Genomic DNA, 26,741 nt, shown 5'->3' on the forward strand with positions numbered 1-26,741 from the left:
ACAAACTAGCTGTTGAAATGTTCCTGCCGCATCTGAGCCTCATGTAGTGCTGGGAATGAGGGTCCACAGTCATGTGATTTGCTGGAAGAGCCCCCCCACCCCTCTACCCTCCCCCTACCCTCCCACCTAGCAGGCCTGCCCCTGAGTGGCCTCTGCTAGGCTGTGTTTCCAGGAAAGGGGCCTACTGGACAGGCTGTGAGGCCTAGGCAGGGAGACATTGGCTCATTGAGAAAAACAAAAACAGAGAGGGGCGGTGGGAAGACTCTCCCCTCTTACATAACTCTCCCTCCATGACAGGCAGAGAGAGAGAGAGAGGGAGAGAGGGAGAGAAAAAAAAAGTTCCCCGCCACAATGCAAAGAAAAACCTGTCCATCCGCCTCTCCTCGGCTTTCAGAGGCTGAAGCACTTCAGGACTGGAATTTGAGCAACACTGAAACCAGCAGTGCCTTTCTGCTCCTAGTTACACAATAGTTGCAGCTCCTCAAACATACCAGCACCACAGGCATGTCAAACAGCACACACACACACACACACACACACATATATATAAATGTGCATGCTGTTCAATCCTGTCACTGCGGCACTTTTTTTATTAAATAATAAAACACAAACATAATTCTGTGCAGCAGTTATGACACATAAACATGATGTAACACACCATGTCATTTAATGTGTTGTTCAGCTCTGGTGTTGGTGAGGCATTTACTGTATCTGAGGAGTATCCTGTGAGGCCTGCACTGCCCCCTGGTGGTCAGAGGAGGAACTGCAGGTGGATCTTGCAGCGTTATGCAAATAAAAAAAAAACCTCCAGCTTCCTTATTGAGGGCCACTCAGGGTACATAAAAGTCTTATTCACTGAGATTTAATAACATTTGAAGGAACAAACACTTATTATTAAACCTTGTTGAACACTGAAACTACAGGAGGAGGAAGGCTTATTGTCTAATAATGGAAATGAGTGGATTTGAGTAAACTTCATTAACTTTAATTAATTAGCAATTAAATTAATTATCAATAATGATACTGCAAATATGATAAACTTTTATTAATTCAATAAATTCTGCTTTATTCATTGGCTGTAAGAAAAAAATAAGATTTAATCTTAAGTATTTTATTGTTGTTATTTAAATTACATTCACGTCACTTTTATTGACTTAATTTTAAAAATATTTTATTTTGCTTTATTTGATCTTTTTTGCCTTTGCTTATCCTTCACAGTGATTATTAACCTTTTAATATTTTATTTAATTGAGACTATTTGAATTTGTTACTTTGATTTTAAAGGTGCAACATAGATAAACTTTATTTCTTTAATACGTAATAATAAAATCTTTTGGATTTACTATACATTTTCCAGCATTTTTTATTATTATGTCATTTTTTTATTGAGTTTTTCGAATGATAATTTGAATGATCTGATTAATATTTGCATTCATACATTACATTTTGTGCAGCTATGCCTCAGAAAAAGAGCGGGTCATCCACTTAACACACGATACAGTGGTTTGATCCACTCTCCCTCCTGTAAACTTTACCTGTTTCGTACTCTCTTGTGCATTTGTTGTACTTCATGTAAATTTAAGGCACATCTGGGGACGGGTATGCAAACAAGCCAAGGATGTGAATGTAGAACAGTCTTATATTCGCCCCAATACAATTAAACATTAAATAAATAAAGTAAATGAACTTTCTGAAGCGTCCTCATAGTGAGTGTGCATAATTGTGTTTGACTGGACGGAATCCTGGTGGAGGAATGTCTGTAGAAACTCTTCTCCTTCACATATCGATAAGTACCTGTATGACACGGTGCACCACACCTGTAGTGTTTCAATGCTTATGATTGATGGAGTGTCATATCATGTTAGTGTTCATGTCTGGAGCCAGTGTCACAGTCCGTCATGTACCTTCTGGTCAGAAGAAACTGCGCTCACGCTTTCGATGACTGACAGCAGCACCTTCAAAACAAAGCGTCCACTCGATCACACGTTTGATTCAGGAGTCAAACTCCGGCTCCTGCGAGATCAGGACGGACGTGTCGGTGCCTTTCCTCCTGCTCGGATCCAACCAGGTAACACCCTGAGCTATCAGACACAACCACACCTGCAGAAGAGAGAGGAAAAATGTATGAGTGAAATCTGTATAAGACAAGGTTCACACAGTATGGGGTGCACTATAAATCAATCTTTATTTATAAAACGCCAAATCACAACAAATGTTCTCCTCAGACTCTTTCCAAACAGAGCAGGTCTAGACCGTACTCTATGTTCTAGTATTAACAAAGACCCAACATCAAGACCGGATCAGATCCAGTCCCATCTTACAGACAGGACTCAGTCTGATCTCATCTTAATCCACCATGAGCAGAGCACTTTGCAGAATTTAGTAAGTTACAGTGGCAAGGACAAACTTCCTTTAACAGGCAGAAACCTCCAGCAGGACCAGACTCATGTTAGACACACATCTGCTGAGACTGAGTTGGTCAAACAGAGAACCTTTCCACAGCTGCATGGGCGTGATTGTCTAATTTGAAAAATCTATTTACAGAAAAACATAAAATAACAAAATTAGAAGACAGAAACTTAAATAGCTATGTTGATGAAACTCATTCATAGGATCTTAAATAAATGCACACGGGAGGAGCACATTTAATACTCCAATTTGAGGACGTAACATAAGACTGTGTTCAATAAGTTCCCCATTGATAGTTTTAAAATAAGTCAGAAAATTTAGAATAAGAGTGATATCATTTCCTGATGCTCCTTTTTTTAAACAACTGTTTATTTTAGGCAAAGAAAATGAGTAAGCCCTGGACTGCGTCATTACCATTATGACCATTATGACCATTATTTTAGCATCATTTTTATTTTATTAATTTTATTCTATCTTTTTTTAAGTATTTCATTTTATTTTATTTTTCTGGTATTTATCAGATTTTATCTAATTAATTTAATTTATAAGTATTTCATTTTATTTTATTTTTCTGGTATTTATCAGATTTTATCTAATTAATTTAATTTATAAGTATTTCCTTTTATTTAATTTTTCTGGTATTTATCAGATTTTATCTCATTTATTTAATTTAATCTAATTTATAAGTATTTCATTTTATTTCTAAGTATTTCATATTACTTTCCTCTATCTTGTTTTAGTCGTATCATGTCATCTATTGCTGTTGTTTTCTCTCTGCTCAAATAAATAAATAAAAAAGGAGTAAATGTTGATATTTACGAGGCAGATGTGGAATTTTTCCTCTTAAAGGAACTCAAACAGAACCATTACTGCTAGATTTTTTGTGGGAAATCTAGTTTTGAATTTGTTTGTCGTCAAACAGAACATAAATCAACTTATAATGTCAGCTGTATTCTTATTTTGCACAATAAAGATCTCAATCAGATTAAAAAAACGTCTCTGTTCCCTTATATTAAACTGTTTCTATTTCTATTAAACTCTGATCAGCAGGAATAAAAGCAACAATTCCAATCTTTCCAGTCACGTATCATTAGAAGCTGTAATTGTTGTGGTTAGATTGAAACTGCTCAAACAAGTTTTGATTTCATTGTGGAACAAAGTTCATCCATAAAAGAACGTGTGCCGAGAGAGCCGCTCCTCGTGTCACCTACCAAATATCCCACGAACGTCAGGTACGCGATGGAGAGGAACGCAGCCAGGATGTAGAGCCACACACTGTTCAGAGCTGCAACGTACACCACCACGAAGTACATGTTGATGCAGCACACCATCACGATCACCAGACCTCCTCCGATCTTAAACACTCTGTGAGGAAGACAAGAGAATCAGGATTTATAAAGTCGGAGGCGTCACTGTTTGTCTTTATGTCTAATACTTCGGTTTAACTCACAGCCCGTTTGCAAACTCGTCCATGAGAGACGGCAGACTGGTGAAAGTGAGGATGGGAATCAGGGCGAATGGCAACTGTAAGAGAAGAAGAAGAAAGATGCTTCATATGGTGACACAGTTTATGCTTTTAATGAGAATCCAGCAGTCAAAGGTTATTAAGGTCACTTCAATCGGATCATTTTCCCTCCATTACACATGAGAGATTTTGGCCTTTATAATCAGGCATTTCAAATTCATCCTGATACACAAACAACACAAGCTGAAAATGATCCTCCATCATTCTAAATTTTAGGTTGAGTCATGTATCAGGTCATATATCAGAAAATATTTTTAAAAAGACAGTTTAATGAACAAAACAAACATTTATAAATTGCTATCAAAGAGGTGATCTTACCTCTTTGGTCTCTGTCTGAAATTAAAGTTAAAGTCTTAAAATAAGAGTGATCATTGTTTGAACAACATTTATTATCTTATATATAATCTATTTATTTCTTGTATTTATCTGATCTTTTTAACTTTAACTGATTTTAAATTTTTCATTTCTTTCTTACTTATTTTATTCATTTTACTGTATTGATTTTATTTTATTTTAAGTCTTTATTTATGATTATGTCTTTTATTATTTTACCCATCTCTGTTGTTTTCTGTCCCTGTTCTTCTGTGCAGCACTTTGAGCTGCATGAAGGTGTTATATCAATAAAGTTGAGTTTAATATACAAAATTGAACTTTTTCTAAATGCAGCAAACTACTGCCTTATAACTCTCAATAAGATAAGTGTCCTCCTGTTACTGTATCGCACCATATCATATGATATCATGTCACATCATACCTTACCATGCCTTCATATCGGACCGCTTTGTTTTGAATTGTTTCGTTTTGCTTTGTTCAGTCTTGTAATATATCATATATTATTTTATCATACTGTACCATATTGTTTGGTATGGTAATGTATCATATCATATTATTTTAAATCATATTGTATTGTACCATTGCATACAAATCTGTACAGTATAGTACCTTAGTGTAACCCAACTCGGTCGAGGCATGATGGCTGTCTAACATGAGTCTGGTCCTGCTCCAGGTTTCTGCCTGTTTTAAGGAAGTTTTTCCTCGCCGCTGTAACTACCTAAATACTGCGAGGTGCTCATGATGGATTAAGGTGGGGTCAGACTGAGTCTTATTCTGTCTTGAAGTTGGGTCTCTGTTCATAATTTGACATAGAGTGGTCTAGACCTCCTATGTTTGTAAAAGCGTCTTGAGATAACGTTTGTTGTGATTTGGCGCTATACAAATAAAGATTGATTGATTGATTGATATTGTCCCGTAGAAGACCGTACCACACTTTATTTACTGTATCCTATTAGAATAAAATTTAAAGACTCAACCCAGATAAAGATGAAACTTATTAAAAGCTAGAAACACTCAAAGGTGGAGAGATGTTTACATGATGCTTCTGTGGTTTAGTTCCTCTCCTGTCATACCTGCAGACTCTGCAGCACGTTGAGGAAGTCATTCATGCCCGTCAGGTGCTTCACATCCTGGAAGATGGCGACCAGCAGAGTGGGTGTGATGGCGAGGGACCGGGTCAGCAACACCCGAGCGAAACGAGACCATCGCAGGTTCAGGAAACCCTGAGGGCAGAAAAAGAGATGTCAATGAGCGACAACTGGAATAAGAAAACAATAATCCATACGTAAGGCATCCTGAGATAACAGGATCCTTGAACCCTCTTCACCGACCTCCATGACGAACTGTCCCGAGTACGTTCCAGTCATGGTGGAGCTCTGACCAGCTGCGAGGATCCCCACAGCCCAGATGTAGAGTGCTGCCGGGCCAAAGAAACAGCCTAACACTACTCCCTGCAACAGACACACAAACAACAATTTAAACACACAAGCACAGGACTTAAATATATATATGGTCAGGACTTGTCTTAATAAAGGAAAGGGTATCCTAAAGACAACCCTTAAGTTGGTGGAGTATGAAACTGAGGAACAAGAGGAAGGATTGAAGTAAATCAAGTAAAGGCAGTCTTAACCTGAGCTGATCCTGGATCTGTCTGGATGTGCAGGATCAGCTCAGTCTGATCTTCAGTGTTGAACTGACTGTGGCCCCTTTGTTAAACCTCAGATTAATCCAGCTAACAGTTAGCAGAGGAGGACGAGGCAGCACCATGCAGAGTGTGTTTGTGTTAGCTGCTCTCTGAAGTTCTGCATGTTCAATGTTTGGAGTTGACATCCAGGTTATTATTTCTTTAAAGGTCTCGTTTTGCACCTGATTGCATCAGTGTTTCACCATTTATCATGATTTATCCTGCAGCCATGTTCAGCCAGTAGAGGGCAGCATAAGCTCTTTAAGAACGTGACACAAACAAGAAACATTTACTCAGATACAGACAGCATTGTTAGAAAAGACTGTGAACCACCATTCCTCTATTGTTTTCAGTCACCTCCTCTTGCACATGGTGTCCCTGAATGTGTTTTTTTTGTGCAATATCAAACTTCATCTTCTCATTTTTAAGCTTCTGTTTGCTGTTTCTATTTTAACATCTCTTTGATTTGTTTTGGTCTGTTGTATTGATTCATGTTATGTTACTTGAGGATGTTATAATGCACTGAGTGGGCACGGCGAGACTTCATAAAAACAATGCACACAGTCGTCCTACACTGTTGGTAAGGCATGGATCATTTTTTAAAGAACTGCCAAACAACACTACTTCTGAAACAAAGACCATAAATTATGAGGAGTTATACCTCCCCCTGTGGCCTGACCTCCACTAATGAGAGGCCGCCCACATGTTAGAAATCTGGGAGTTGCATGTTTGAGTATCACTGTGAGTTGCTTCCTCTGTAGAAGAAGCTGTTCAGTTTGGTGTTGCACACTCAGGTTGCAATTCTCCTGCAGACAGAACGACTTCTTTTCAGAGCTGCTGCTTACAATGGCCCTGATGAAGACTTGAGTAGATCACGATTCAGCAATTTAAGAGATAATTGACCATATGAATAAGAATATTTTAATTTTACAACAGTGCTTCAGTGTGCCTTGGACATTTTTTGAATTGACAGATTTTAACCAAGCAGACATTTTTACTCCTTCACAAGAAGAAGTAAGCATCTTAAATGTTTGATAACTTTTGAACCGCTAATCCTACCAACAAGCTTTAAAAACTCAGTTACAGCCAGGCGGCAACCTCCGGTCTAAAAATATGAGTCAATGCGGAAGTGTTAAAAGCTGCAGTTCATCGAAGATCCGCTTGAGGCTGGCTCTGGAAGTACCGGAAGTCACATACGCATGAATGGGAAAAAGACGATCTTTGCAGCATTAATAAACATGTTTACAACCTTGTGCAAAAGATGAGTGTAGTCTGAATAGCTAATTTCTCGATGTCCTCTCACTGTGAGGGGGGTGAATTTGTTTCTAATTCGGCAATTTCGAAGATATTGAGATTACTAGTCTTCCAATGAGAGGCACAGCTGCCTGCAGGAACACTGCAGTTGTTGGCTAGGAGGCTCAAAGCCTGCCCCTTTACGTCACACTGGCTCGACAGAAGCAATATGGCTGCCACTGCCGATTGGCTTCAAAACAGCGTTCAGAAACAGATGGGTGATGTCACGGATACTACGTCCATATTTTATACAGTCTATGGTTACAGCGGACATTCTCCGCTTTCTATTGATACCACATTTGTCTCATTCAGCATATTCAAAATAAATTCAGGAGAGTCTGGTGCCCCCAAAAATGGTCTAGGTCCCCAGCAGTGCTTCTGTTCTTTGTCTTCTGCTGCAGAAAATGCTCCAAATACTTGTAAAGATACAATAATTAGTTAGCAGAAGACGTATCTGGTGTGTTTTCATGTACACAGACATGTGTTTATGTTTCCATGAGAAAGGGAATGGGAAGACAAAGCTGAAAGCATTTCCATTTACTGAGTTTGGCACTTTGCATCACCCTTATTTTGTCATTAAAATGTGCTTCATAAATACACTTTCTATTCCATGCAGCTTGATATTTTTTGATATTTCTAAACATGAAACTTCATTTTTTTCCCATGCAGCCTTTGCACATGAGGGAGTGCTTTAGGGGACGTGTAACTTTCAGAGTTGTTACACATGTGCAACATCAAAAAGGCAGCTTTTCTCCATCTATGGCTCTGATTTTGGTCATTCTTAGTCAGGAACTTGTGACAATGGATGTTATTAAGATGATTTTGAATGATTTGGAGTTAGACACATCTGGCTATACACACTCTGCCTAATATATATTTATGGCTATGGTTTATTTTGACAAACACCGACTGGTTTAACTTGTTATTTTATGTCTTTTAATGCATTTATACATTATTATATTTGGGTATGTGAGACGTGCTGCCGCCTATCTGCCTATAAAACACATTTTTATCGTAGAGCCTTTCATGATTTTGTTTCAACTGTTTTAAGAAATATATTCTAAAATATTTGAATTCCTTTAGAGTTATTTTAGGGGAATTTTATGTCTTTTAAAATATGGTTATAAGGTTTTTTTTCTGCCATTGTGAAGCACTTTGTGACTTGTTTTTTTTAAAAGTGCTTTATACATAAAATTATTATTATTATTATTATTATTGTTATTATTATTATTAATCTTATTATTATTATTATTATTATTATTATTATTATTATTATTATTATTATTATTATTATTATTATTATTATTGCCTTGGCCAGCACACTCCTGGAAAAGAGATTTGGTCTCAACATGCTCTTCCTGGTTAAATCAAATAAAACCTGTGACCCTGCCGTCAGAGTTTACCTGCTGATCAGAACATGAAACTCAACCCTCAGTGCTGCAGTGACTTCAGACTCACCCCTTTGTAGATGTCCACAGCCAGAGTTTGATTGTCCTGAGGGAACATGGATGAATGTGGGCTGCCTGTTTCATTGCAGACTGTGTACTGGAATAAAGAAACACATCTGTAGTAAAGCAGCTAAAGACAAAAACATGCACACCTAAACATTATGAAAGCTTCAGCAGAGACACTCACCACCTCTTGGTTTGTGCGTCCGTAGAACGCCTCAGCAAAAACCGACACCACAAACACATTGATGAGGAAAGAGATGAAGAGCGCGACGGTGGACTCGATGAAGAAGTACTTGTTTGCCTCTCGGACTTCCTTCTTGTTGGTTCGATCCACCTCTCGAGACTGAGGGAACACTCGGACGTTAATTACTTTGATTATGTCACAGAGATGGTCACATTCAAAGAGGAATCAGCAGTTTGAACGCACCTTGACGAGAGCGGAGTGGAGGTAAATGTTGTGAGGCATGATGACGGCGCCGACGATGCCCACAGCCTGAGTCAGCTGGACGGGGCCGCAGTCCTTGCAGTACGGCACGAACATCCCCTTCAGGACCTCGCCTTGATCCGGACTCACCATCACGTACTGGTGGATGGAAAGCAGAGAGTGTGGTGTAACTTAAAGTGTGCGAGGAGTGAGTATTTCTAAGGGTGCTGTAAATCATACCGCTGGTTTAGATCAGGGGTTCCCAAACGGTGAGCCCCAAAATATAGGTGCCAAAGACCTGCGACCCCCACTATCCATTGAAGAACTTGTAGCTTCACACTTCATTCAGCTGGTCTGCAGAAAAGTAGCCACCTACATGCACATGTGGCTTCCTGTGCTTCTATGAATTAACTGCAGTTACTGATGCTTTTGGAATTAATTGTCCAAACCTTAGGAGTCATGTAGCAACAAAGAAAGGCAGAAAACTAATGAGAAAAAGGTATTTGCAAGGTTTTAATTTCAAATTGAATTACTTTACTAAAAACATATTTACAGTAATGGACAACCTATGAAATTTTAGATTATATATATATATATAAAAAAACATCTCGCGACCCCCAATTAGTGTCTGGCGCCCCCCAGGAGGAACCCCACTTTGGGAGCTCAACTTTGGGAGCTCAACTTTGGAGCCCAACTTTGGGAGCCCCACTTTGGGAGCCCCACTTTGGGAGCTCAACTTTGGGAGCTAAACTTTGGAGCCCAATTTTGGGAGCCCCACTTTGGGAGCTCAACTTTGGGAGCTCAACTTTGGAGCCCAACTTTGGGAGCCCCACTTTGGGAGCCCCACTTTGGGAGCTCAACTTTGGGAGCTCAACTTTGGAGCCCAACTTTGGGAGCCCCACTTTGGGAGCCCCACTTTGGGAGCCCCACTTTGGGAGCTCAACTTTGGGAGCTCAACTTTGGAGCCCAACTTTGGGAGCCCCACTTTGGGAGCTCAACTTTGGGAGCTCAACTTTGGAGCCCCACTTTGGGAGCCCCTGGTTTAAAACAGTGTCTTCTTTTGAAAGAGCCAAACAAATTTGAGCAATTAGACTCTGAATTACAGTCGACTGCAAAACTCACTTCCTCAGTCAAGAAAAGCTCATATTTCGTTTGTTTCTGTTTATCATAAGAAATATAAAACCTCTTTGACTTCTCTAGTGACTCATCTGACATCTGTGTCCAGATTCGACTGTTCTTCATGAGAAGTTCAAACAAGCCGACTGACACCAGAGACTGAAGCATGAAGGCAAACCTGTTAAACGTGCACTAAGTCATGTATGGAGACATGAAAACGTTTGTACCTCATACCCGAAGGTGACGGCCATGATGGTGATGAGGACACCAAAGAAGGCTTCCAGCTTCCTCAAACCTGCACACACACAGAGACAAGATGATTTATTGGTTGTTTCTGCAGTGATTAAAATGTTCTTAACGAACCGAAACGTACCGTACTTGTCCAGGAAGAGGAAGACGAATGTGTCGATGATGGTGATGAGGACTCCGCCCCACAAGGGGATCCTATGGGTGAACACAAACACACAGACGGAGAGAATAATCAACATTAAAGTACAAATAGACAGATTGAAGCTGCACTAGTGGACTTAAACTGAGCAAATTGAGGTGCTTTAAAGCAGGAGATCCCAAACTTTTCCCCCCAAAATATAGGTGCCAAACACTCTTGACTCCCACTGTCCCTCAAAGTGATTTAAAGTGGCTTCATTTAGCTGTTCTGGAGAAATTAGCCTACCTATATGAACATGTGACTGTGTTTCCTGTGCCGTTATGATTAACCTGCTGCTCCTGATGCTTTTGATAATTACCTGTTCACTAACTCTAAACTTAGGAGTCATCTGGCAACAAAGAAAGGCAGAAAACTCATTACATTTTCTATTTTCAAGCTTTTATTTCAAGTTTAGCTACTATGTCGATATTTTTTACCATAATGGGTAAAATGTACTATTTTTAGATAACTTCAGGAATCTGGAAGACATCTCACGACCCCCCATTTGTGTCTTGTGACCCCCCAGGGGGTCCTGACCCACACTTTAGGAACCCTTGCTTTAAAGCAACAAAGCGCTGTGGATAAGTATGAATCTAAAATACACCACTTCTTCTTCTACTCCACATTTTAGAGGCAAATTCTGACCTCTTAACTCAAATAGACTTTTCTGAATGTGTAGGTTCCTTCAATAATGAGGATTCTTGCACACTAAGACTTCTTCACCCGCTGTGTCTCACGGAGAGATACCACAGGTCTTTTCTTCCTGCAGTGGTCAGACTTTATAATCAATAAAAATAACCTCACCAAAACGGACTCATGTGCAACATCTATTTATGAATGTGCAATAATTACTCATCCCTCTCTTCTTACATGTGCAATACTTTTTTTCTACCCCTCTTCTCGGTTCTCTCTATTGTTTTTAACCTATGTTACAAGTCTGTGCACATTTTTAACTGCATCACTGGTTTTGTAAATATTTGTAAATGTACTTATTTAGTTGTGTATATACGTTCATAAGATATACTTATTTTACTTATTTAATTTTAATTGCTAATAACTTTTTAATAATTACTATTTAAAGGCTCTTGTTTACTTTATACTGTTTTGCACTGTCTACTCTGCAGCTGTAACACTTTAAATTTCCACGTTGTGGGACAAATAAAGGAATATATTATCTTACCCTATATCTTAAACAGACAAACAAATCATAAATGATGACGTTTTATTATAAGGAAACAGCCCAAGAGTGCATCTAAACTGCTTAAAGATCACTCATTTGCCTTTTTTGTCTGTATTTGATAAGGAAGGATAAGGAAGGGATAAGGAAAGTGAAGGAGGAAGAGGTGATGACATGCAGCTCAAGGGCCAGGGCTGGAAACAAACCAGAACCGCAGTGATGAGGACCCGAGCCACACTCCTGCATCAGGTGAGTCACCGCAGTGTCTCATCCCATCCGTCAGTTTTCATGAAGCAACATTTCACAATCATCAGCTTCTTTCTCTTTCACGTAAGGAACATTTCCTCGCCTCTGTTTGTAATAATCTGGAGGTTTGGAGAACGGGCGAGCCCTCCAGGGTGCTCCTCTAAGAATGTCAGCTCGAATCAGCTTTCTCTGCTTTGCTTTGAAGATTTTTTCGACTTTTCGTCTTTATTGGTAGGACAGCTGGAGGAGAAGCGGTTATTACGGGGAAGACAAAGCGAGGTGGATAAGCACCGAGCTGGGTGAGGGTGGGAGACAAACCTGGGGCTGATGAGAGGAGTGCTCTGCCTCAGTTTATTTACCACACAGTGCACGAGGAGTTTTCCAGTTTTGGTCGACCCCGGCGCTCCCTGTGGGCAAAGCAGAACCTCTTTTCTCTCCGCTCTTTGCTTATCTCCTGTCGTTTACATGCATCAGTTGGTTTCCCTGAATAAAAAGTGGAGTCCTGCTTTCTATAAATAATCAGATCCATCACTCTCAAGGAAATATTTGCTTTGGAAATCATGACAAAGAGGCTGCTGCTTCAGCATGTTTGTCTGACTCAGTCCAGGCATCACAATTAAAATCAGAGTGAATCATAACCGGTTAAAAACTCCACACAGAGGCTTTAGGTGTGTTATGATGATGTGACATCACACGTGTTTATATAAAGCTCCTGTAAGGGGTTTCTGGTCGGTTATGAAACAGGGGGAAATGAATGCTGGTGTCTCATTATGTCCTACAAAAGCAGATAAAACCATCAGTCATTTTTCAGCCTGTCGCTGCCACAAGGTCAGAATCAGATGAGGTGATTCACAGCACGCAGACAATGAGTTTCTTTTTTAACATTAACAGAGGATAGACTCACAGTGAGTGATATTTGTGACAGTTAAAAGACAGGAGGAGGATGCGTCCTGTCACAAAACACGACTTACACATGTACTGGACAAGATCAGTTGTCTACAGGGGTCGCCAAAACCAACGCTAAATCAAAACTCCTAACAGATCAGGATCTTCAATAAACCCTGGAGTCTGTCTTTGTACTTCCACAGCCTACAGCTCATTCAATAAATGTTGTGTCTGGGTGCGGACTTGGCCTACTGGTTAAGTTCCACGCCCATGTCGTTCCCCAACTCTCTCCCAGTTTCCTACACTATCCACTGTCCTCTCCCTCTATCAATAAAGGTGTAAAAGCCCCAAAAATATAACTTTGAAATAAACGTTGTGTGTGTTGTCGTCACCTGCCGGAGGAGAGGAGGCTGAAAGCGATGGCACAGCCGATGACCTCCTGCATGTCCGAGCCGATGATCGCCAGCTCCACCATCAACCACAGGATGATCCGAGGAACCTGGAGGGACAAACAGGTGAGCGTCATGTGATACTGTACTCAGCAATACGGACAAATCAAACAGGTTAACCCTGACCGAAGCATTTATGTTTTAACACTTAAAGACTTAGACCATTTTTGGGGGCGCCGGACTCTCCTGAATTTATTTTGAATATGCTGAATGAGACAAATGTGGTATCAATGGAAAGCTGAGAATGTCTGCTGTAACTGAGTTTTTATAATAAATAATAATAATAATACATTTTATTTAGAAGCGCCTTTCAAAACACTCAAGGTCGCTTTACAGACAGATTAAAACACAATAAATAAAAACAACACGATAAAATAAATAAAAACAACAAGCAAAGTAACACCAAGTTAAAATGAAGCAGTGGAAATTAAGCAGGGAATGCAGATTGAAACAGATGGGTTTTGAGTTTTGATTTGAAGAGGGGTAGTGAGTCAGAGTTTAGGATGTCTGATGGGAGTGAGTTCCAGAGTTGGGGAGCAGAGCAACTGAAAGCTCTGCTCTCCATGGTGCTGAGACGGGCAGGGGGCACAGAGAGGTGGAGGGAGGAGGAAGACCTGAGGGAGCGAGAGGGGGCGACAATGTGGAGGAGATCAGACAGATACGGGGGGGAGAGGTTGTGGATGGCCTTGAATGTGTAAAGGAGGATTTTGAAATTGATTCTGAGTTTGACCGGGAGCCAGTGGAGCTGCTGGAGGACAGGGGTGATGTGGTGAAAGGAGGGGGTTCTGGTGATGATGCGGGCTGCAGAGTTCTGGACCAGTTGAAGTTTATGGAGGGATTTGTGAGGGACACCGAAGAGGAGTGAATTACAATAATGGATACGGGAGGTGACGGGACTGAGGACCAGGATAGCAGTGGTGTGAGGGGTGAGAGAGGGGCGGAGACGATTGATGTTGCGGAGATGGAAATATGCAGACCGGGTTATGTTATTGATGTGAGAGTTGAAAGAAAGTGAGCTGTCAGGGATGACACCCAGACTCTTTACCTGAGGGGAGGGGGACACTGTTGAACTGTCTATAGTGAGGGAGAAACTGTCGGCTTTGGATAAGGTGGATTTGGTGCCTATAAGGAGGAGTTCTGTTTTATTGCTGTTAAGTTGAAGGAAGATGGAGGTGAACCAGGACTTGATCTCAGAGAGGCAGAGGGTGAGGGAGGAGGGTGGGAGAGTGGAGTCGGGCTTACTGGAAAGGTAGAGCTGGGTGTCATCCGCGAAGCAGTGGAAGTGAATACCGAATTTGCGGAAGATATTGCCAAGTGGGAGAAGGTAGGTGATGAAGAGGAGGGGCCCCAGGACAGAGCCCTGGGGCACACCTGAAGTGACGGGGGAGGGTTGAGAAGTGAAGGATTTGAGTTGGATGAACTGAGTGCGGCCTGTGAGGTAGGAGTGAAACCAGTGCAGGGGGGTGTTTTTAAAGCTTGTTGATAGGATTAGCGGTTCAAAAGTTATCAAGCATTGAAGAACAAGTAGCGGCCGCCAGCTGTCTAGGTCTTTGAGGGTTAAGAGACTTTCAGGCACAATTTTTTTAGCCCAATGGTGGCCTGGGTTCGATTCCAGCCTGTGGCCCCCTTCCCACATGTCATTCCTCACTGTCCATCCACTGTCCTCTCCTCTATAAATAAAGGTTTAAAAGCTCTAAAAAAGAATAAAAAGTAAAATACTATGCTGTATTCAGATTTGAAAACATGCATTTAAATCTGAATTTATACTTTTTCACTGGGCGGATTGAATGTAATCTTTTACTCAGTTTTACTCAATGTAGGATTTTACACCGAGCTCACTACACTAAAGCTCGTCTGGCAAAGATATTTGAAACCGTTTCTTTTTTGTGTGATCCATGTCAACATGCATCGGCACATTACACTCACATGTTCTGGAGCTGTCCCTCTCTGAATGTGTTCTGGTCTGAGGTATTTGGAACGTTGACTATTGCAGCTGGTCCCTAATGCTTATACTGTTTTGTTTGGTGTGTCTCCTCCTCTATCTGTTCTTTCTCCAGCCAAGAAGGACATGTTAGCCTTTACGACTTTGCTGGCCAGAAGGTTGATATTGTTGAATTGGAAGTCCTCTGCCCCACCTACCCATTCGAGCTGGCTTAAGAGTGTACTTTATTTTCTTAACTTGAAAAGATTAGGCTGACCCTGAGTGGCAAGGCTCACATCTTTAAAAAAAACTGGGACCCTTTTTTTATCTCATGTTGAGAGCTCAGCTTGCTGTGTGTCTTTAGACTGAGCATCACCATGGTGTGTCTTACTATGTTTAGATTATTGCTTTCATCTGTTTATCTTTATTTATACTTGCTTTTTATCTTATGTTTGCCATTTTTGGAGTTCTATTTAGTTAATCTGGAGGGAGTGTGTGTCAGGGTGGGGGGTTATTTGTTGTTTTGTATTTCGTACATCATCTGTGTGTTTCTTTGTTCCAAAAAAAAGGAAAATGTACCAATTTCTAATGTGACTGATGTGAAAAAAAAAGGAGTCAAACGTCCAGTATTTGCCTCTAAAATGTGGCTGAGTAGAAGAATAAAGCAACATATATCAGAAACACTTCAGTGACGTATCACTGTCTTGAATAAGAGATGAGTTGCGGGTCTGTAATGGATAAAAAATGTCCTGATGTGCATTTTATAGACTGGACTTTAAGCCTCAGAGGTGTGCAGTGTGTCTTCTCTCCTTGGCTCTTCATAGGAATGCTCGGCCGACCTTTGTGACATTTTACTCTGGATTGCTAACTTTGCAAAGGACACAGGTGTGCTGCAGGTCTGAAGGATCAGCTATGACTTTGAATGATTCACATTGAGGTATGTTGGGCATTGCAGCAATCCCAAAGTCATGCTTCCAGCTTTGTCTGATTTCAAACCTTCTTAGTGACTTTTTAATGAAACATGTAAATGAAGATCGACTGGATGGGAAAGAAAAACATTCAAAATCCTCCGCTTTGCCTCAGGCTCCTTTAAACAGTTAAAATGAGTCCAGCAGGAACTCAGTGGGCGAGCTTCAGGGGACAGAAATAGAGAACAAAAGGACGGGTCACATGACCAGCATGCATGTGGTTAACACTCCATTTCCCTCTCAGGTATCACTGAAGCGGAGGCATTTCTACATGTGAAGGATTTACAAATACATTCACATGAATAATCCATTAAGTCCTTCAGGTTTTGAACTGTAACTTTTAACGTTTAGAGACAGTTTCTGATGACCTCCTCTCTCAGGTCACAGCCTTGATCGAATAATCTACAGATTACTGATGCTGTTAGAACAAAGCTGGTTATGCAACGATGCAGTAACATAAACCAGGATTACTTCTGCTCACAGACTCAAAGTTTTAGTCTCAAACAAACTCCACTCCTCTGTTTGCATAGTTTTAAAGTCTTATCCACCCTATGGTGTATGATGTATATGATTTATGCTGCATTACATCTTTTCTCTGGTATTGTTTGTTGTTGTTTACTTTAAATATTTACAGCTAATATTAATCTTGATCTAACTCCAGAGGATGCAGAGATTTTTGTCCATATTTTTATTGTAGAAATCAGGGATTTAATGAGGTTGTTATTATGTACTGTATATTTACTGTGTATCTATTGTTCCCACACAACACTATCTAGTATCTAGAGGAGAAAAGGAACAGATGATGATTCCTCACAGTGTGGTATTGGCGGTTGCAGACTTCAGCGAGGTGCATCCCAGTGACGACGCCCAGCCGAGCCGCCAGCCGCTGTAGCAACAGGCCGATGATTGTGGCTCCCAGCAGGACCCAGAGAAGCTGTCAGGGTGAGAAACGGAGGCATGAACTGTTAAACATGCAGCCAACATAAGAGGTAAAGGTGACATACCACGCTTTTTTCATCAATATCTAAGACGTCCCAAAAACATGTCTTTAAAGTTTATGCTCAAAAAAACACTTTGAAATCAGATTTTGGTCTGCCTGAAAAACCCTCTTCTTCAGCCCTGCTCAGAACAGTCTGTTTTCTCTCTGACCACGCCCCCTCAGGAAGTGGGTGTGGCCTCGGCTGTCCAGCACGTTGATCTAATGTTTACATGTTGGCTGAATATACACGGCTGCTCACAGACCCGCGTTACTTCAACCCTCTGAATCTGATCCAGAATCTGATCCTGACGGAGAGGCGCCTGCAGCAGGACCTTTCTGAAGGATTGGTCACAGATTTAGTGTTTCTTGTTGTTTTATTTGTCAGTATGTCGACGTGTGTCTTGGTACACAGCTACGAACATGTAGCTATGTGGCTATGCTAACTAGCGCTAGCACTTATCCATGATAAATAAAAATCATCCACTAGATCTTCAAATCTGCAGACGTGGGGAGTAAAACCGACCTTTGTGTTTATTAAGACAGCCTACAACTAGCATGCCTCCCTCCTAAACTCCTTGTTAGCACACATGTGTGCAGGTAATGAAAAATGGAGGAGGGGTTGAGTTGTATTTTATACAGTCTATGGACTGAACAAGCTCCGAGCTCTGACTTCCTGTTACAGACCGGATGAAAAACACTGAAAACTGAAACGGCTGGTTTCAGCACACATTTACAGAAAGGTGGAAAAATCAGAACAGGGGCAGAATGGATTCTTTTCATTTTCGGGGGGTTTGTAGACAGGGACACATACTTCAGGTAGAGAACCATTAAAAAGTCGATTTTGCATGATATGTCACCTTTAAAGCTATGGTTGATATAATTGTGTACAAAGGGGGGTGTTCTAAGCAAATCACACAGGTGCAGGGCAATCACAAAACATCAGAGTGTGGACTGTCTTCTTTATCTTGCTTTTATAGTGTTGTGCAAATAATCTGTAAGTTCCCTATGAAAAAAAAATAATGATGTGAGATTTCAGACACTAAACTTAACCCTCCTGTTATGTTGCGGGTCAAATTGACCCATTTTAAAGTCTATTTTAGGCAGTATATGCCTTCCAAACCAGCTAAATGCAGCAGAAAAATCTGGGCAGCATGTGACAGAAGAGGTGTCGTTTTAATTTATCAACATCACTTCATAAAAAAAAATAAAAAATTGAAATTTGAAATAAAATAAACAAAATCTATGTCATGTAAAAGTATTGTATTTATGTTTAGGGCTTTCCAATGTACATCAAAAAAAGTTTTAACATTAATTTTAATGGGAAACGAGTGAGATATCCTCATTGAACCATGATCTGTGAGAATTAAAGAACACCAATGGACTGAATCTTGATTTTTAAATGGTTAGTAATGGAGTTAAAAATAAGATTTAAAAAAATGTGAAGTGGGATTTTTTGGGGTTCTGACACTTTTGGATAATTGAATATGCCCCGGGTCAAATTGACCCAGGAACATTATTGCTGTTCCAGAGAAACAAACATAACAGGAGAGTTAACGTTCTCATTTCACACTTTGTTTCAGTTTCTGTAGAAAAACCACAAAGTCAACAACCACTTCCCTGTTTTGCAGCATCTAAAAAGGATTGAGGAAGTGAAGTTTGATTCCTGTATCTCAGCCCCAGGAAATAAGTTTCAGTCATGTGTGTCTCTGTTTGTGTGATTAGCAGTCTGATACATCAGTGTCATATTTTCACCTTGATAGAAGATTAGATAACGTCTGGGTTCCTTGTTCCTTTACTTGTTGTTCCTTTTCTTTTACATATTTTAAAACTGGTTCAGGAAAATTAACCTTTGATGCTTGATCATCAAATCCACTAGATATTTATGATCTTTTCTCAATATAGTATAATTAATATGTAGCTTTTAGTCATTTTTAATCATATGGTGCTATTTGTACTTTTCTTTTCTTCTCTTTTCTGTTTGTTTGTTTGTTTGTTTGTGTTTTGGTTTCTCCTCTACCTTCTTATTTTGATCTTAATTTACTCTATTTTTTCTTTGTTTAATCTTGATCTTTTTAGGGAGCCTTTTTAACATCTGGCAAGGGACTATGGATGTAAACTAGCCTTTTGGCTAACTCTGGCATATTTACAGAAGTGTTAATTAATATGCATGGACCCTTTAAATAATAAATAAATAAAACTAATATTTAAGCTCCCAAAAATTCATCTACCCAATAACAAAAAGTATTTTAGTAAAGAATGAAGAAGTAATTCTTCCTGTTTAATCTTTTGAAGTCTTATCACTGAAGAGAAGCAGCATGGTTGCCTGAAAAAACTTGAATATTTTAAGAAAAACATCAAAAATTCCTGTAATTTCTGTCTTTTGAGAGGATTTCTTTTGTTTCTTTTTCAAATGTGATTAAAAACTAAATCTCCTGGTCTTTGCTCAAACGTAAGGAGGATTTAGAAAATGTTTTAGAAGAATTTCTACTTTTCTTTTGTGTTTTGTGGCCAAATGAGAGAAGAGAAACTTGCAGTAATTGTTGCAGTTTCAGCCTTACCTTGAAGCCAGCTTTAGCACCAGACTGCAGGTCAGACTCGATGTTTCCTGGGTCCAGGTAGGCTATGCTCATCAGGAACCCCGGTCCGGAGAAGGCCCACAATTTACGTAGACTAATCCCCCTCTGCAGGAAAAACACATACTTTATCATTATCTTTATTTAAACTCGAAAATCATTGAGAGCAAGCCCTCATTTACAATGACGACGAGCATATAAAAGAAACATTAAAATGCATGACAAGCAAATAAAAGATATAACCCTAAAGGAATGATGATCATTTAAAAACAGACAACAATTAAAAGTAATGTTACAACCATTGGAAAATAATGTTACACAGAGTCAGTGAAAACAGCTTCAATCGGAGGTTAAACATCTTAAAACTAATTATTTAAAATGAAGCTGTAATGTTAACAAAGTCAGACTAAACTTACAACACTGCTGATCTATCTACAGTGGAAATTAGCATCACTTTCACTCCAACACATCATAAAACAATGAGTTTTCTGAATCATATATGAAACCATTAATTTCAAACAAACATCCAGTCTTAAAGGTGACATATCACACTTTTTTCATCAATATATATTGGTCTAAGAGGTCCCCAAAACATGTCTTTAAAGTTTATGCTCAAAAAAACACTTTGAAATCAGATTTTGGTCTGCCTGAAAACCCCTCTTCTTCAGCCCTGCTCAGAACAGTCTGCTTTCTCTCTGACCACGCCCCCTCAGGAAGTGCATGTGCCCTCGGCTCTCCAGCACATTGATCTAATGTTTACATGTTGGCTGAATATACACGGCTGCTCAGAGATCACGTTACTTCAACCCTCTGAATCTGATCCAGAATCTGATCCTTACGGAGAGGCGCCTGCAGCAGGACCTTTCTGAAGGATTGGTCACAGATTTAGTGTTTCTTGTTGTTTTATTTATCAGTATGTCGACGTGTGTCTTGGTACACAGCTACAAACATGTAGCTATGTGGCTATGCTAACTAGCGCTAGCACTTATCCATGATAAATAAAAATCATCCACTAGATCTTCAAATCTGCAGACGTGGGGAGTAAAACCGACCTTTGTGTTTATTAAGACAGCCTACAGCTAGCATGCCTCCCTCCTAAGCTCCTTGTTAGCACACATTTGTGCAGGTAATGAAAAACGGAGGAGGGATTCAGTATTATTTTATACAGTCTATGGGCTGAACAAGCTCCGAGCTCTGACTCTGTGACAGACCGGATGTTGTTGTTACGTAACAAAAACACTGAAGTCTGAAACGGCTGGTTTCACACACATTTACAGAAAGGTGTAGAAATCAGAACAGGGGCAGAATGGATTCTTTTCATTCTCGGGGGGTTTGTAGACAGGGACACATATTTCAGGTAGAGAACCATTGAAAAGTCAATTTTGCATGATATGTCACCTTTAAAAGTTTGTTTTTTGGCAAATGAAAGGGGAAGATATTTTTGGAAATGTGACTATTTTCTGTCTATTTTCTTCTTCACTGTTGCCAAAACTTAATTTAGCTGAGATGAGGCAATTATAAATCCACAGCCAGCAACCGGTTAGCTTTACACAGATACTGGAAACAGGGAGTGATACCTGGCACTCTGACTCTGCCTGTCCTGTCTGTTTAATCTGAACAAAACCACAAATCTTAAATTAATTCAATGTATTAGGATGAAAAGGCCTCTTAAGGTTGACACATTTGAATTTTTCATGCAGATTATACCTTCACATTGGGTTTCCACAATATTTGGTATCACTCATGGACCAATGTATAGATTACCTCACTGTGGTCCTCAGGAACAGGGACCCTCTGGTCAAAGTAAGTACTAGAAACTGGGTCATTGTGTTTCTGGAGGAAGACTGAAGGAGGTGTGACTCTGTGTGTGTATGACGTCTGGATCACTGCTTTCTCTTCCGGTACATCACCTGGGAAACATTCAAATAAATGTTTATACAATCATATTAGAAACATAAACGGATTCAGATACAATGAATCACTCTACAGGTGACACACAACAAAGTACACAGAGGAATACACAGTAGGTTACACTTTGACAGGTAGAGATTTGATGTTACCTGTGCTCTCAAGAGGCTATAATGTGTTCCATAAGCATTAAAAAGTCATTATCATTAACATGAACTATTCTATGTTTTGGTTTCACAAACATATTAATGACTAATCTTAAATAAGTCCAAAAAACGTCTGAGAAATGCTATTCGTTTTAAAGATGGTCAAACTAAACCAACATTTTTGTCTTGAAAGTGACACCAAAATGTGAAATTGACCCTTAGCTTAGCCCATGGTTGTCAATATATCCTTGAAACTTGACTACTGCTCATAAAGCTTGTTTTGGTACATGACAAATACACACTTTGAGCTGCTGGTGATGCAAAAGTATAAGACACAAAGCCATTAAAGCCATTCAGAGTCCTCTTCAGTTGCATGGTAATCTTTGAATCTATAAAATAGATTATGGAGATATTTCAGTAACATCCAAAGTGCAAGACCGTCCAACCCCAGAGGAAAACTTTACTGCTCAAGGCTTTCTCTTCTGCGTCTCGGAAGACAAGATTCTGATTCTCATTTCAGCCTCATTCAAGTTTCAAATTCTTCTCATTCATTTCTCCTAAAATTCACTTGGAGAAATAGTTGAGACAAAAGCAACATGAGTCTTATTTCAGATATCTCATTAATGGCTCATTTTCATGCCCAAAGGAGACAATGAGACAAATGGAGACAGGGAAGAGACAATCCACTAAAATTAAACAGTACTACAAATTCTAGCCTAAATAAAGAACATGCAAAAAAATCAATAACAAAAACTGACAACTTGAAATGTGGAGGCAAGAACGAGAAACAGGAGACATAAGCTATAGTCTCATTTTCCTTTCAAATAGATCTAAATGAAACAATTTTGAGATCTCTTTTCTAAATGTATTTTCCTCTGGGAGGGGTCATCTTCATGTAGGTAGCATGCTATCAGATCTAGAATCAAGGCTCACACTTCTCTTATTGTACACTGTAACAAAGATACATGAGTGTGATAACTATAAGGTCATGTTTAAAGAGTTGTTATGTGGTTTTAAGGGAATAAAGAGCATGCATGTCTGGGGTTAGGGGGGCTGTATTGCACAGTGTGATAATAAGATTCCTGCACATGAGGCTTTATTTATCACATGAAGCCATGATGACCCCCCCCCAAAGGAAAACAAAGCTGTCAACACAACAAACATTCACATTACTTTGTCCTCCAGTTTGTTCCGGCTCCAGGTCTGTGGGAATACTGGGTGGCAGACAGGAGATGTGGATGTTCTCAGGTGGGGGGTCTCTGACTGGAAGCACAGAGGTGTAATTATAACAGGATTACAGTCACTAACATAATCACACTGCACACAACATTAAATCTGTCACACACAGAAAAAACCATGAGAGAAAATGTACAGGTAATCACAGATCTGTTGTTGGAGACACCGCAGCGTTATTATTTACCCTGAAACATACTCAGATAATTATTCAGAATAATCAGCAGGTGAATTGATAAACTGGAGCAATGCATAACAAAGTGCACATGTAATAACAGAGAAGAAAGGTACATTTTCTGCACATTAACATTCACATCTGTTCTGTCTTTGTGGTAGAATTTCAAAAATAATTCCACTCCATTTTGGAAAGGTTACACTTTTCACTCTGCTAAATTTAATTCACAGTAATCCAGATTATTCAGACTAATAGTTCATATTGTTGGGTGTATATCTAATTGATGATACTCACATCAAATAACACTTTTATATGGTTTGTACACACAGTCTTATTCTATAACTAGACAGCTTTTCCATCACACCTAGTGCACTTTTTAAAATAATATTTTGTTTTTATATTATTTTATTGTTTATCCAATATCAACATAATATCGCTGACAGTATGAGCACTTACTAGTACTCTACTTTTTATTCTATTTCTAGAAGTACATCTCTTGTTCTTTGCCTTAGTTAAGTCTGTAATTTAAATATGTTAGCCTACACCACGGGTTCTTGTGATATCAGTATGGAATTGATTCCTAAAATCAGGCTACCACAGGGAATGATGAAACTATTAGGCATGATAACAACTTTGCAAAACTCTGAGAACCTTAAAACTACAGTGTAAAAAACAGTAAGAATTCCTGCATTTGAAAACTTCTTACTATCCCTCAGATACAAGATGCATGTATTTGTTTCCTTTGTATTGTTTTATTTTGCTTTGGTTGTTTTCAGTTTGAGTTATTTTATTAATATGTCATTTTTCATTTAATGTCTGTAAAACTATGGGGAAAGAAAATGCAATGTACTTGAAAGAACAGTGGTCTTGAAAGTTGAAATTGTTTCCATGCAATAAAGTCAAAAAAAAAATCCTGCATATAAAAGTCTCCTTGAGTCACAAAGGCAGAAAAATAACGTAGCACTTTGGTTTTAGCAGGTGTGGGACATATAGAAATATATCATCATCCTGATTCCTGACTCATTCCATACAGTTAATGTATCGCCAAATATCACCACACCAAATACCCCATCACTGCTGCATGACTCCTTATGATGGTGTTAATGAAACCAGTAATCAGCATCATCTTTATTTCTAGGGGTATTTTTGGAACCGCCATATCATGATCTTATCATTATGTGGGTTTCGAATCTGGCATCATATCGAATCTTATTGTATTATTTGTATCACATTGTGTTATATTGTATTTTGTTGTAGTGCATTATGAGTTACTCTGAGATTCCCACCCTTTAAGATAAGATAAGATATTCCTTTATTTATCCCATAACGGGGAAATTTACAGTGTTACAGCAGCAGTAGACAGTGCAAACAACAAAAAGCATATAAAATAGTAAAAATTAAAAGTTATTAGCAACTAAAAATTAAATTAACACTTTCTAAGAAAAGTATGTACGAACTAAATAAGTAACATTTACAATATATTTACAAAAAGCATTGGTACTGTGAGAAATGTACACATAAGTGACATAAGTGATGCTTTTTATTATTTATAAATATTATTTTTTATAATGTCCATTCTCTTTTACAACATCAAAATGAATCTGAAACCAAATCAAATAATTCAATAATATCACATTTCTGTCTGAAATGTCTGAGTAGTGCATGTGCACTTTTATGTAGTATTTATACACTGATTTACTTTTACTACTGAATAAAAAACACATGATAACTAATTAGGTTGTGATTAAGAAGTTTACTTTTTACTAATTCAATAATTCATTATTTGTCTCTGAGGTTTAGTGGAGTCAAAGTACTGTGAGTTAAAGTCTATAGTAAAATAAAACACTAAAGGGGAGTACATCACGCACTAAGTGTGAGTTTGATAGAAACCCACCTCTGTGCTTAAAATAGCTCAGAACTTCCCTTCAGTGACACCTGTAGGAGGACTCACCTTTCCTCAGGAAGGAAAACATCTTCTTCTTCTTCTTCTTCTTCTTCTTTTATAAAATCTCTTTAAACTTGATTATAAAACTATAAACTCATCAACCGAAACTGATATAACACCTGTAAACCTCAGTCCCTGCTCCCAGGTTCATTTTCTCTCTCCTCCCTGTTCTGGTTGTTTCCTCTGAAGTTTAATGAAAGCAGGAAAATCCGGCAGGTTGGACTCTGTCCCTGCGCGTGAGGGTGTAAACTGACCGGACAGGTAAGGAGGGAGGGGGGAGGAGGGAGGAGGGAGGAAACACACCGGCACTCTAACTTACACAAATGAACCCATTGTTGGTGGTTGCACCTCTTTCTGTCTCGTGACCTGATTTATTGGCTGAAAAACTCTGAGCTGATTCTGGAGGAAGTTTGAAGACTGACAGACTATCAAAATAAAACAAACCAATGTCATTTCAACTTTTTTTTATTAAACTTAAATATTTTTTAAATAAACACCGACTGCTAGAGAAACTATTATTTTGCAGTTGCAGTTTCTCTATATTAAAAAAAAAAAAAAAAAGTTTTGGGCAGTTTCCTTCAAAAAAAATCTCTGAATATTAAATCTCCTGGAATAAATAATGATAATCATAATATTTATAGTCAGAACAATTATACTTGGTTACTAAGCAGTTTTTATAATTAAAAAAAATTATATATATATTACAAAAGAAAGTTTTGGACGGTTTCCTTCAAAATAAAAATCTCAGAAAATTCAAACACTGAGTAAACTGCGAGAAAATTCAAAATAAAACATTTTTTGAAACTAATTTACTACTACTTATACTCCTGGAATAAATACTCATAGTATTCATAATCATAATAATTATAATTTTTATAATCTCTAACATTTTATTCTTAAAACATGCAAGTTATAAAACTGAATTAATTTCTGGTTTAGATTTCTCTACTTTTATTTGTTTATTTATCTGTGTGTTTCATTGCTCATTACATACTTTTATGGCAGAGCCTTTCCTGGTTTTACCTGAACTTTATTTTATTTTACTTGATTTTAACAGTTTTATAATGTTTTAATATATTTTTTAAAACAATCTTAGTCCTTTATAGTTATCTTTAATGAATTGTATGTCTTTTAAAATATGTTTTATTCTTTATCTTGCCTTGTTAATAAACGTAAATACAATTATTATTATTATTATTATTATTATTATTATTGTTATTATTATTATTATTTATTTATTTATTTATTTATATTATTATCTATGGTTTAAGGAAACATTGTACTTCATAATAAGAACACCTGATTAGTGTTTTAATTATTTATTTATTTATTTATTTATTATCAATTACTATTACATTATGAGACTAATTGAATGAAATATAAGTATGTTTTTGGATACATGATATAATTGAGGATTTTTTAAAACTGGTGTACTGATAATTCTACTAAATACAAGCCTTCACTAGTTTATTAT

At 38.5% G+C, this 26,741-nt stretch overlaps 1 protein-coding gene across 1 annotated transcript; it reads right to left on the reverse strand.

Moving 5' to 3' along the window:
• Window positions 1–1,621: 1,621 nt before the first annotated feature.
• On the reverse strand, window positions 1,622–25,646 carry LOC117820982 (natural resistance-associated macrophage protein 2-like). Its single transcript, XM_034694949.1, has 16 exons — window positions 25,274–25,646; window positions 23,088–23,177; window positions 21,625–21,770; window positions 19,846–19,968; window positions 17,123–17,242; window positions 13,363–13,469; window positions 10,609–10,679; window positions 10,463–10,530; window positions 9,123–9,278; window positions 8,880–9,038; window positions 8,703–8,789; window positions 5,599–5,718; window positions 5,341–5,490; window positions 3,860–3,933; window positions 3,621–3,774; window positions 1,622–2,100 (listed from the first exon to the last, which is right to left on the reverse strand). Exons 1-16 carry the CDS (start codon window positions 25,293–25,295, stop codon window positions 1,993–1,995), a joined length of 1,755 nt encoding a protein of 584 aa, XP_034550840.1. The 5' UTR covers window positions 25,296–25,646; the 3' UTR covers window positions 1,622–1,992.
• Window positions 25,647–26,741: the final 1,095 nt, after the last annotated feature.

This window comes from Notolabrus celidotus, chromosome 11, assembly GCF_009762535.1.
Source record: "Notolabrus celidotus isolate fNotCel1 chromosome 11, fNotCel1.pri, whole genome shotgun sequence".
In the NCBI taxonomy this organism is placed as follows: domain Eukaryota; kingdom Metazoa; phylum Chordata; class Actinopteri; order Labriformes; family Labridae; genus Notolabrus; species Notolabrus celidotus.

Bases quoted from the DNA above. Each gene is read 5' to 3' on its own strand.
- LOC117820982 (XM_034694949.1), bottom strand. From the start codon at position 25,295: ATGTTTTCCTTCCTGAGGAAAG. The intron at 23,178-25,273 runs GTGAGTCCTCCT...CTGTGCTTCCAG, and splicing joins GTTTTCCTTCCTGAGGAAAG to TCAGAGACCCCCCACCTGAG. The intron at 9,039-9,122 runs GTGCGTTCAAAC...GTGTTCCCTCAG, and splicing joins TCCACTCCGCTCTCGTCAAG to TCTCGAGAGGTGGATCGAAC.